The 11,947-nt window shown below is 38.6% G+C and overlaps 1 protein-coding gene across 1 annotated transcript; it reads right to left on the reverse strand.

Annotated features, from left to right (window-relative positions):
• Positions 1 to 474: 474 nt before the first annotated feature.
• On the reverse strand, positions 475 to 10,418 carry LOC130227923 (uncharacterized). The gene is made up of 5 exons (XM_056456746.1): positions 10,276 to 10,418; positions 9,271 to 9,725; positions 7,355 to 7,506; positions 5,403 to 5,514; positions 475 to 3,799 (listed from the first exon to the last, which is right to left on the reverse strand). Exons 2-5 carry the CDS (start codon positions 9,557 to 9,559, stop codon positions 1,662 to 1,664), a joined length of 2,691 nt encoding a protein of 896 aa, XP_056312721.1. The 5' UTR covers positions 9,560 to 9,725; positions 10,276 to 10,418; the 3' UTR covers positions 475 to 1,661.
• Between the last annotated feature and the right edge of the window lie 1,529 nt (positions 10,419 to 11,947).

The raw sequence follows: 11,947 nt of genomic DNA on the forward strand, positions 1-11,947 counted from the left end.
TAACAACTAATTTCTACTGAAGGCTATGGTTCAGTATATTACAGTATGATTCAGTGCGGGTCACCCAGAGCTTTCTTTTCTATTGCTAACAGTACATTTAGACTTCATTCTCACTTGAAGAAAGCTGTATGGTCCATTCACATATAGCATCTTTTGCACACTGAATTAATTATTTAAATGTAGAAGTATTGCAAAAGCACACAAAAAATGAGAAGAAGCGGCGCGTCTCATGCTTTCCAAACAATTAGACACAACATGTTTGTCACAAGATGACTTTGAGCTTGAGTCAGTGTTAATTTTGTCAACAAAAATGGCTTAATGTAAACAGAAACTTCATGCTCATTCACAGTTTTCAATCTAGTATAGAGGACCTGTCCAGTTTCTGTTTGTGTCAATATATAAATATATATATATATATATATATATATATATATATATATATATATATATATATATATATATATATATATATGCAACAACATTTTTTGTCCTTATTTTCATTTGTGAATTGAAACATTGCTTAGATTGACTATGGTTCATTGCTGTGCACAGTCATTGTTTGATTATGGTGTGGTGTTTTGGCTGTAGATTGAAAAATGGTGATGATGATTCTCTGTAAACCAATAACAATCAGCAGCGGGTCTAGCTCCGCCCTTAAGTATCGTACCATTGTGCTAGTAGATACCATTACGAAAGTGTCCAAAAAAGTTGTATGGTATGCTATAGGGATGTCCAGCTTCGATTACGTGATCGGAAATCGGGCCCCATCATGTAGTTTCAGACCTATCAGGAGTCGGATATATATGTACACATATGTCATTATTATTTAACACTTCTTTAGTTATGCGGTGGCACAGAGTTAGACCTCTTTCTTGACTTCACACAGAAACAGCAACGTGTGTGGCATGACATCACTTTGTTGCAGAGACGCTATTGGTTAAATGCCGGCAAAGTAGAACACAGAAGCAGCTTGAAGCAGAAATCGGTCTGCGGTCTGGAGGTATTATAAAGTTGATGACGACAACATTGCCATAGCAAACTGTGAGATATGTAAATTTGGGGATTGTCTGCCGGGTATTTTAAGTTGAGGTGTTATTTGTTTTTATATTATTTTTTAAAAATATTTACTGTTGCACAAGTCCAAACGTGAAGAATTGATGTTATTTATTACTTAATTGTTCAAGCTACTTTCCCAGAGATGGGTTGCGGCTAGAAGGGTAAAAACGTGCTGGATAAGTTGGCGGTTCATTCCGCTGAGGCAAACCCAGATTAATAAAGCCAAAAAGAAAATAAATGAATGAATGAACGAACGTTCAAGCTACCTCACAGAAGTGCTCTGTTTGTTAACAGAGTTGTTAAATGTTAAAATAAGGTGAATTAAATAAAAAATAAGGAACATCCTGGTTTCTTCGCTCTTCTTTACTCTTTTATGTTTTATAGAAGTATCGGATCGGCTTTCTGTATTGTTAGATACTCAAAATCAAATGACTTGGACTCGAGGGCAAAAAAACCTGATCGGGACATACTTAGTATGCTATTTGGTACTTCTGACAGTGTAAACGGGAATAAATACATAGCGCACTGTACTGTACTCAACCACACTGCTCAATAGCAAAGAGGCATAATTGCCTTGTTAAATAGTACAAATTCTTCCCTATTTTTCATGTACCATGTTGTGTGTGAAGATGCTTCTTTAGATGAGCCGACTGAGTGAAACGTTTCCCACATTCCTTGCACTCAAATGGTCTCTCGCCTGTGTGGATGAGCTTGTGTCTTTTAAAATTACCCAGGTCCACAAATCCTTTCTCACAGTGCGGGCAAGTGTAACGTTTCTCTCCTCTGTGCCCCTGCATATGCATATTCAAAGCTACTCTATGTTTAAACCTCTTCCCGCAAAGAGTGCATGAGAAGGGCTTCTCTCCAGTGTGCATACGCATATGTGTGGAACGATCCGCCTTGGCCAAAAACCTCTTTCCACAGACTTTACAAGGAAAAGGTCTTTCCCCAGAGTGGATAAGCTGGTGTTTGGTAAGGGTAAAGTGGTACACAAAACTCTTGCCGCACTCTTCACACTGATATCGCTTCTCCTCGGCATGGACCTTCATGTGCCGGTTGAGACCTCGGACACTAGGGAATGCCTTTCCACATTGGGAACAGGTATAAGGTCTCTCTCCTGTATGAAGCCTCATGTGGTTCTCCAAGGCAGATGCATTGCTAAGGACGCGTCCACAATCGGGACACTCTGTATTTCTCTGGAGAGGTTTGCCCAAAAGTTTGGGTAAGGTTTGACATCCATCCTTTGCATCAGAAAGTGGTGATTCCCTAGTCAAGTCGTTCTGCAACTGATCCAGCCTCTGATCCTCCATCATGCCTTCCTTAACTGCGGGATCTACTTGTCTGGAGTTGAAACAAAGCTTTCTCTGTTTTCTGAGTCTAGATTGGAGTGTGGGAGTGTCGTCATCTGAAAGGTCTTCATTTCTATCGGTGACTTCTGCTCTGCAGTGTGGGGAAAATGGTAAGTTCTCAACCAAAGGCACTGAGGTCTGTAAAGATCGAGCAGGTACTCTGCCTAAAACAACATTAGCTGAAGCAGCAGCAGCTTGCTGTTCTTTCAGTGTTAGCAAAGGCGCAAGTTGCCCAGATGATGAATGAAAATGATGTGCAGGTGCCTGATCAGGAGCATCATGCGGCGTTATCATGATTGGTGGCTGCAAATGCAAACAATCAAGAGATTCAAGCAAATCTGGGGTATTATCAGGTAGAGGACAAAATTGTCCTGAGGAAGACGAGAACTGATCAGATTGTGGAGGATATTGCGATTGGGTAAGTGAAGGTTGCGGTGGGTTTAAGGAAGGAGATTCTGGAATTGTGTTTACTGGAAGGTGAGGAGATGAAAATGAAACCAGCATTGGTAGATACGAAGTTGGCTTTGCCTGAGTTGGAACAACTGGCTGCACTGAAGGGAAACTAAATGATGGATTTGAAGTCCCAGAATGTGATGGGATTACCTGAGAAGAGGCAAATGTATGTGGTCGAGGGGGAACAAGTTTGGTTCCTCTCCGATCATGGACTTGTGCGGGTTTACTTGAGGTTGCAGGAACCAAACCTGATGGCATGGCAGTGTGTACTAGTGGAGTCATCTCTTGGTCTTGGGTTTTGATGGCTTGTGGTTGAATGAATGGTGGTTGTCTAAGTTTAGCTGAACATTGTGCAAATGTCTGAGTGGCTTGGTTTATGGATGAAATGCTTGTTGCAGATTTCTCTGTATGTGTAAACAATGCCCGTTGTTTGTTGGAAGTAGGCTCTGCTACTAAGACCTGATTACGAGGAATTGCAGAAAGGAAGGTGTTTTGAAGTGGATGACACATATCTGATTCCTCTTTCTGTGGGACTACTGTTTGGTTTGATGCTTGAGGATTTGGGCTTAGTCGACGGTGAACTAATGAAGTTGATTGCTTAGTTTGAGGTATTGATGGAGCACCAGACAGCTCAATCATTGGTACAGATAATTTTGCACTGGCAGTACGAGCAGGGATATGGATTGAATTGTCTGGTGCTGATGTAGTGGACTTCTGTGCTGGTACGCTGGCATCTTGTCTTTTGTTTTGGGAAGACAAGCCTTCACGGTTTTCTTTTGTACTTAGAGATGTACCTTGTAGAAGTTGTGCAGGCTGATTGGGTTTATGACCACAAGAAGTCACGCTGAGACTAGAGGAAAACGGAGTTTCTGGTGGCGGTGAATTTCCACTGTGGTTGCTTTGGTGTCTTGTTATAGTTTGTACTGCTGGTGGGATCACAACTGCAAATACAAAAGGTGGAGATGCAAGAGTACATCATAAGGAACATAACATGTTAAAGGTGTGATGTGTGCTTTGGTTATTTGGACTGCTTGAGTACTTAGTAACATTACTCCAGGGGTGTACAAACTCAGTCCTTGAGGGCCACTGTCCTGCAGAGTTTAGATCCAATTTGTTTCAACACACCTGTCTGGAGGTTTTACTATGCCTAGTAAAGCCGCAGTCACACTGCACTTTTTGCCCCATAGACAAGTTCGCCATTTGACAAGTTTTTCAGTTCGCTGCATTGCAAAGTTTAAGCGAAATCACAACATGTGACACCATGAGACCAATCAAAGACCAAATAAATGACCTCTCTGTACAGAAATCTAAAATATGGACCAATTGCTCACTTATTAAAATGTCGCTCACTTTTTTTAAAAATGTCTAGTCATCTTGTTTAATCCCACCCCTTGTTTAATCCGGCCCCTTTTTCGCAGTACCGTACGACAGAATTTTGCATGCTCAAACTCTAGTGTGACCATGGCATAAGACCTAGGCTGTTTCTCAATTCCAAGAACGCTGAGAATGGACTCTTTTGGAGACCATTCTTGCCAAGTTACCTCGGAAGAACGAACTCGGGAGACCGCATGAACCCGTTAACGCAGGGGTCACCAATCTCGGTCCTGGAGGGCCGGTGCCCCAGCAGGGTTTAGCTCCAACTTGCCTCAACACACCTGGCTGGGTGTTTCAAGTATACCTAGTAAGACATTGATTAGCTCGTTCAGGTGTGTTTGATTAGGGTTGGAGCTAAAATCTGCAGGACAAGTTTGGTGACCCCTGCGTTAACGCATCCTCTGAGAAATGAGATGCTGCGTTCTTCCTGATGGTCACATTAGCTTGTTTAGGTGTGTTTAAATAAAGTAAGTGCTAAAATATGTAGGACAGTGGCCTCCGGAGCAGAAATGGACATGAGTCTATTCAATAATTGAATCCTTGGGATGGTGTAATGTTCAATGTTTTTATGTTGATCTATGTGGGTCTAGGCACCAAGTGTATGCCAACTTGTTTTAGCTATTGAGAAGGTTTGGTTCTTATGTGAAAACTCGCATAACTATGAACTATCTGAGGTCCATCTCAGAGGGCAAACCCTCCTTGTGGGTTTAGTTACAAGCCTGATCCAACAAACAATATCTGTGTTTTTCAAATAGGCCTAAATAACTTGATTAGCTAAACTCTTCAGGGCTGTAGCCTTTGGGTTTGGGGGTATATTAAGGTGACAATGCTTTATTAAAAATTGAAAAGTTTTTTCTTTTCAATCTTTGAAAACCTTTGCATATTAAACAAACAAAAAAAGGCTATGATTGCTGTTTTTTTTCATGCTAGATCAGTAGATTAGTTAATAATATACTAATTAAATGTATGCCATGTAAATAATGTCCTGTCTAATGTTTTATTGCATTCTATCATTTGCTCCAGTTGTATATTACACCAACAAGTACCAGGCCTGTGTGGGTAAATTGTGTTTCTGCCTTAATAATCATTTTATTTTAAAAATATGACAGGATTGTATATAACATGATAGAATAATTTGTGTTGTAGAAGATTTTTGAATGATTCTTTTACCCCTTTCCATGGTGTCCTTATTTGGCTCTTTGCGCACCAGTATTGGTTCAGCACCCTCTTGCTTCAGTAGAAAGTATCCTGGTGCATATTCATCGCATTCAGACTCCTGAGGCTGATGACACAGAACGTTAAAAACAAAACAAGTCAATCATTAAAAGTAGGAATGCTCTGATATGAACTTTGTGGCAGATAACTTTATATTTAGGAGCCAAAAACCAATATACAAGTTACAAATTGCAAATTTAAAGTCACAATGATAAGCAATCCACACTTTTCAAATGTTTAGATTTTTAAAATAAAATGCAAAAATTGTATTCATGTTTTATTTAATCAGCTGATATAATAACCTTTATTAAAAATAAGAATAAATCAGAAGATGGTGCATCACTAAATAAAATACAAAATTTTAACAAAATTTACTTGATGTAAACTTGCGTGATGCTTTTAAAATAGGGCTGCATATGTAATATATACACTCATTGGCCACTTTATTAGGTACACCCAGAGGTCCCAGAGCAGATGGGGTTTACATATCCGGTTACGGAGGGGGATGGTACAGACAGGGGAGGAGGGCAGTTGAGGAGGGGGATCGGTAAAATGAGGTTCCGGATCAGATTTCCGATACGGATCCGGCGTGCTCCAGCGCAAATTAAGCCCTGGGTACACCTTACTTCTACTGGGTTGGACCCCCTTTTGCCTTCAGAACTGTCTTAATCCTTCATGGCATATTCCTCAGAGATGTTGGTCCATATTGACATGATGGCATCACGCAGATGCTGCAGATTTGTCAGCTGCACGTCCATGAATGCAATCTCCCATTTCACCATCCCAAAGGTACTCTATTGGGTTGAGAACTGGTGACTGTGGAGGCCATTTAAGTACAGCAAACTCCATGTCATGTTTATGAAACCAAACAGAGATTATTTGCGCTTTGTGACATGAAGCGTTATCCTGCTGAAGGTAGCCATCAGAAGATGGGTACACTGTAGTCATAAAGGGATGGACATGGTCAGAAACTATTCTCAGGTAGGCTGTGGCGTTGACACAATGCTCAATTGGTACTAATGGGCCTAAAGTGTGCCAAGAAAATATCCCCCACACCATTACACCACCACCACCACCAGTCTGAATCGGTGATACGAGGCAGGATGGATCCAAGCTTTCATCTTGTTGACGCCAAATTCTGACCCTACCATCCGAATGTGGCAGCAGAAATTGAGACTCATCAGACCAGGCAACGTTTTTCCAATCTTCTATTGTCCAATTTTGAGTTACTGTTGTCTTTCTATCAGCTCAAACCAGCCTGGCCATTCTCCTCTGACCTAAGGGATTTGCACCCACAGAACTGCCGCTCACTGGATATTTTTTTTCTTTTTCGGACCATTCTCTGTAAACCCTAGAAAGGTTGTGCGTGAAAATCCCAGTAGATGAGCAGTTTCTGAAATTCTCAGACCACCTACAACTATGCCATGTTCAAAGTCACTTAAATCACCTTTCTTCCTCATTCTGATGCTCGGTTTGAACTGCAGCTGATCGTCTTGACCATGTCTACTTGTCTGAATGCATTGAGTTGCTGCCATGTGATTGGCAGATTAGAAATTTGTGTTAACGAGCAGTTATATTGTTATGTTATATAGAAGTTATTTAAGATATAAATAACTTAATAAACACTATTTTATTAGCAACTAAAAACTATGTTATATGGTCACACTAAAATAAACAGGTAATAGATATTTTTCTGAGCTAATAAAAAAACAAATGCCAAGGTGCAAACATTTAGACACCACAAACCCTTAGCGGAAATTCTGAATCTTATTGGCTTATATGATCTCAGTCTGACTCTATCTGACCTCATGAATGACATGCAAAAGCTGAGAAGAGGAAGACACACAAATAGAAGAACCAGAATGAATGAAGACAACTCATCTGTTGCATGATCTGTCATTCCTTACCTCTTGTTTGATGAGAAGCAAAGCCAGCTGTCGGTTTCCATCCTCACTCGCACACAGATCTGTGAGTTTATCGCTCGTGATGTCTCCAACATGAAGACGCTGTCCAATCAACTGCCGAGGACTGCATCCCCGCTCAGCCAAAAGGGAATTTTCTAACAAATGTAAATTAAGAAAATGTCTATCTACAATCTGTACAGTTTAATGGAACTACAAAATGGTGCATACATTAAGATTTTAAAACACCACGAATTACTGAAAACTTTAGCGGAAAATCTTAATCTTGTTGGCTTATATTATATATCAACATTCTTATTTTACATATTATTAACCAAAAGGGAATTTTCTGACAAATGTAAATTAAGAAAATGTATATTTACAATTGGTACAATTTACTATAACTGCAATATCTATTTGCTTAGTCTTCAAGATATTTTTTGATTATATTTACATTTAGCCGACACTTTTGTCTAAAAGCTACTTGCATATCTAAATTACACAAAAAATGACCCACATTAAAAAATATTATAATAATTTATAGCTGTTAAATACTCGTGTTTTTGAACCGTACTATTGTAACGTATATTATACTATACATGTTATAGTATTATACATATTATATTAATTCGAGGGCTGGGCCGATAAGCGATATTATATCGAATCGTGATAAATTTTATGTCAATACCAATGGTAAGCTTTGGACTTTTTTTTACTCTATATTGATCTAAGAGCCAATCACACAGCAGAAATGTGCACCAATAGGGAATCTAAACGTGTGTTGATATTAGAGATGTACCAAATTTTTGTACACCGAACATTTATCGGTCGAAAGTATGTTCTACCAATTAATGGACCCTTTTGTGGCTTCAGTCATTGTTGGGGAACTCTTTTAAATCTGGAAGCATTAACAACTGATATCGAAATATATACCGTTATCATTCAATATGGAAAATAATTATCGAGATTGCATTTTTGCCATATCGCCCAGCCCTAATTCATTCATTCAATTTTCTTCGGCTTAGTCTCTGATTTATCACAGGACACCACTGCTATATTTTGGGTCAAGCAATGGTACTTTTAACACTGATAGTATTTACAACACTTTGTTAATGAATGCTACAGCATAATATATTAACTATAGTGAACTAATATAAAAAACACTGTAGTATACTTTAGTTTTTACTACAGTAAATTCGTATATATTGAAGTATAACATTCCCTGTAGTTGCAGAAAACTTACAATAGTACAGTATTAGGTTAATATAACTATAGTTGTATTTAGGCATGGGACGATAGCCTGTTTCAAGGTTTACCACGGTTTGGAAAAGTCAAAGTTTTAATATTGCTAAAATGTTCTGTTATACCATTCCCAAGGTATATGTTTTTTAACGCATTTTGTATGTGTTGTAAAGAAATCTGTGTTTTTGAATTTAATTAAAAAAGAGCAGAAGTCAATGATTTATTTTAATTATTAAGCCTGACATGTTTACTGTTCCAAAATATTATAAATATTTCTTAAAATAAAATAAATTGTGTCCATTTCCCCCCCGAAGACATTTAAAATGAACTTATTTCAGTGCAGTAATCACAATACCGTGATATTTTTATCCAATGTTATCAAACCGTCAGAAACTTATACCGGCACATGCCTAGTTGTATTATTACCATAGGTAACAAATAAATTCAACTACTTTACTATAGTACGGTTCAAAAAACACTAATTACTATTAAATTAAGGCTACTTTAGTATTATTTTGATATGTGTGTGTATATATAATAGTATCTTCAAGACAATTAGACGGCTGTTACGTGTACAGCATCTTATCGTGTCAAAGCCGTTAAAAGTGGTTATAATTTTCCAGGAAGTGTTTAACGCACGCCCTGGCACACTGAGACACCATGCTAGAAGCAAAACCTACCACACTGCACTCCAACATCACGGAATTTTGAGACACTGCCAGTCCTCTGAATCCCAGTTTGAGGGAATCTTCTGGTTTCCTGACATGATGAATCAGCTGTCTTCTTGTTGACATTCTCAAGTCTCAGATGCACCAATTCCGCTTTCAGGCTCTGCAGAGTGCTCTGGTAAAGTTTCGTCGTTTCCCTGACCGCGGTCTGTAGTAATGTTTCCATGATGTGTGTGAACTGGGTCTGAAACCCGTCACAATCCTCCGTGCTCGCATCCGGCATGGTCCGATTTGGGTTCATTTACTTTTTTGGAGCGGAGCGGAGTCGTTGTGGTCCCTTTGACAGAGTCATCGACGATTACAATGATACTCCCAGAGGGGGGCGCTGTACTTCCGCAGTGAGTGCTTGAAAAGTTGTATTTATAGACAGCTGTGAAGATGGTTTGCGGTCTGCTTTTAATATGACGCTGTGAAGAATGAAGAAGTGATCGTTGCATGATTATGCACGGTGAAAAACAAAATATCCTACTGAATACTGCATAATTTTTCTTGCAAAGGCGTCCAAGTTTGGCTAATTAAAGGAAATATGAAATATGCTTTTTAAAAAGGCACTGTTCCTAAAATGGTTTGAGAGTTTTATTTTATTTTATTATTTTATTTGAATTTATCATACCTGTATTTTTTCTGTCATCGCATCCCATCAGTATATCAACAACTGAACACTATTCGGATCAAACTTTTAACCCGCTTTTTTTGGCTTTTTTTTTTTCTCCCAAAGCCTATAAGTATACTGAAATTAAAAATATAAATTTGCTCAGGATTGGTTGTAACATGTTTCATTGATGCTAAAACAGACACAGAGACTTGAATATGGCTCACCATACAGCTAACAGATAAAACAATAGCACCAAGAATTTGCATATCTACACAGACAAACAATTAGCATAAGTTAACTTTGTAGGTTTTAAATACAATTCAGGCATTGTCATCACAAAAATATTTAAATAAAAAACTTACCTCAATCAGTCTCTAACATCTGCTGCATCTGCCACGGGTTTCTATTGTTTTCACACTTGGGATAAAGATATGTATGAAGTGAATGAAGAGAAGAGCATGTGTGAAATGAGTCTGTTAATATGTAGTTCCTGTTGGAGAGATTAGAAGTGTTACAACTTACCCCTGCTGTGCCCAGTCTCCAATGAAGAGGGTAGAAAGTATTAACTGTGCTTTAAAATAAGATATAGAATGAAAATAAAAAGTTAATGTTGTTATATAATTGAATTAATAAAAATAAGTGAACTAAAAATATTTCTCATTAAAAAAAAAGACTGATTAAATTTTTTTTTCTCAATAATTTAGTCCCTTTCAATGGGCCTAAACTTGCCCTGATGGTTCCCCTCAGTCATACACAGGACTGGAGAGCAATGCTCTGTGTTTTCTGAAGCCAGTCAGCTTTAGGTAATGAATAAGCAAAGGAAATGCAAGTCTATATCACATGATAAATTGTTCAAAACTGCAACCAGATGAGTTGAATATATTTTTAAAAACATTGTTATTCTATAGGGGGCGGCATGGTGGTGCAGTGGGTGGCGCTATTGCCTCACAGCAAGAAGATCGCTGGTTCGAGCCTCGGCTGTGTTAGTTTGCATGTTCTCCCTGTATTCGCATGGGTTTCCTCCAGGTGCTCTGGTTTCCCCCACAGCCCAAAGACATCTGCTCTAGGTGAATTGGGTAGGCTAAACTGTCCATAGTGTATATGTGTGAATGAGAGTGTAAGGGTGTTTCCCAGTGATGGGTTGCAGCTGGAAGGGCATCTATTGCATTAAAACATATGCTGGATAAGTTGGCGGTTCATTCCGCTGTGGCGACCCCTGATGAATAAACGGACGAAGCCAAAAAGAAAATGAATGAATTAATGAATTTAGTCCCTTTCAATGGGCCTAAACTTGCCCTGATGTTTCCCCTCAGCCATACACAGGACTGGGGAGCAATGCTCCATGTTTTCTGAAGCCAGTCAGCTTTATGTAATGAATAAGCAAAGGAAAGGTAAGTCAATATTGCATGATAAATTGCCCAAAACTGCAACCAGATCAGTTAAATAGATTTTTTAAAACATTGTTATTCTATTGCCCAGTGGTTCTCAAACTGGTACGCATACCACTGGTACGTGGGCTTCCTTCTAGTGGTGCGCAGACAACTACGATAACACAATGTGTTAAAATGTGTGTTAGTAGTTATGTAAAATAATGCATGTTTTGGATATATAAAGCTATTGGTTTTGTAAAGCAGCTTGGTTTTCAGTTTAAATTGTTACCTCAGATTTAATCTAATTAATTTGGATGTGATTCAAAGGGCACAGGACACAGAACGTAGACTCAAGACACTTTGCCATGCTTGAAGCTTAGAGGTAGAATATCATTAAAGTTTCCGTGTGCACAGATGGGGAGGTACCGCAGACCGTACCCGAGTCTGCTTGAAAACAGTGGTTGATGCACGGTTATCACAAACTCGTTAGTATGAATTGACCATATATGAATTGGTCAAGCACTGTATTTATGCAATGCAATTTGCTTTTCTGACACAATAGACGTACTGTAAACGTAAGCAGATCTGATTTCTAATTTAAATAATTCCAAATCATATTAAATTACAAGATACATATAAAATACATATTACAATGCATTAATGT

This window comes from Danio aesculapii, chromosome 1 (genome assembly GCF_903798145.1).
Source record: "Danio aesculapii chromosome 1, fDanAes4.1, whole genome shotgun sequence".
In the NCBI taxonomy this organism is placed as follows: domain Eukaryota; kingdom Metazoa; phylum Chordata; class Actinopteri; order Cypriniformes; family Danionidae; genus Danio; species Danio aesculapii.

Bases quoted from the DNA above. Each gene is read 5' to 3' on its own strand.
- LOC130227923 (XM_056456746.1), bottom strand. From the start codon at position 9,559: ATGAACCCAAATCGGACCATGCCGGATGCGAGCACGGAGGATTGTGAC. The intron at 7,507-9,270 runs GTAGGTTTTGCT...TACATTTGTTAG, and splicing joins TGATGTTGGAGTGCAGTGTG to AAAATTCCCTTTTGGCTGAG. The intron at 5,515-7,354 runs GTAAGGAATGAC...CTGTGTCATCAG, and splicing joins TGCTTCTCATCAAACAAGAG to CCTCAGGAGTCTGAATGCGA.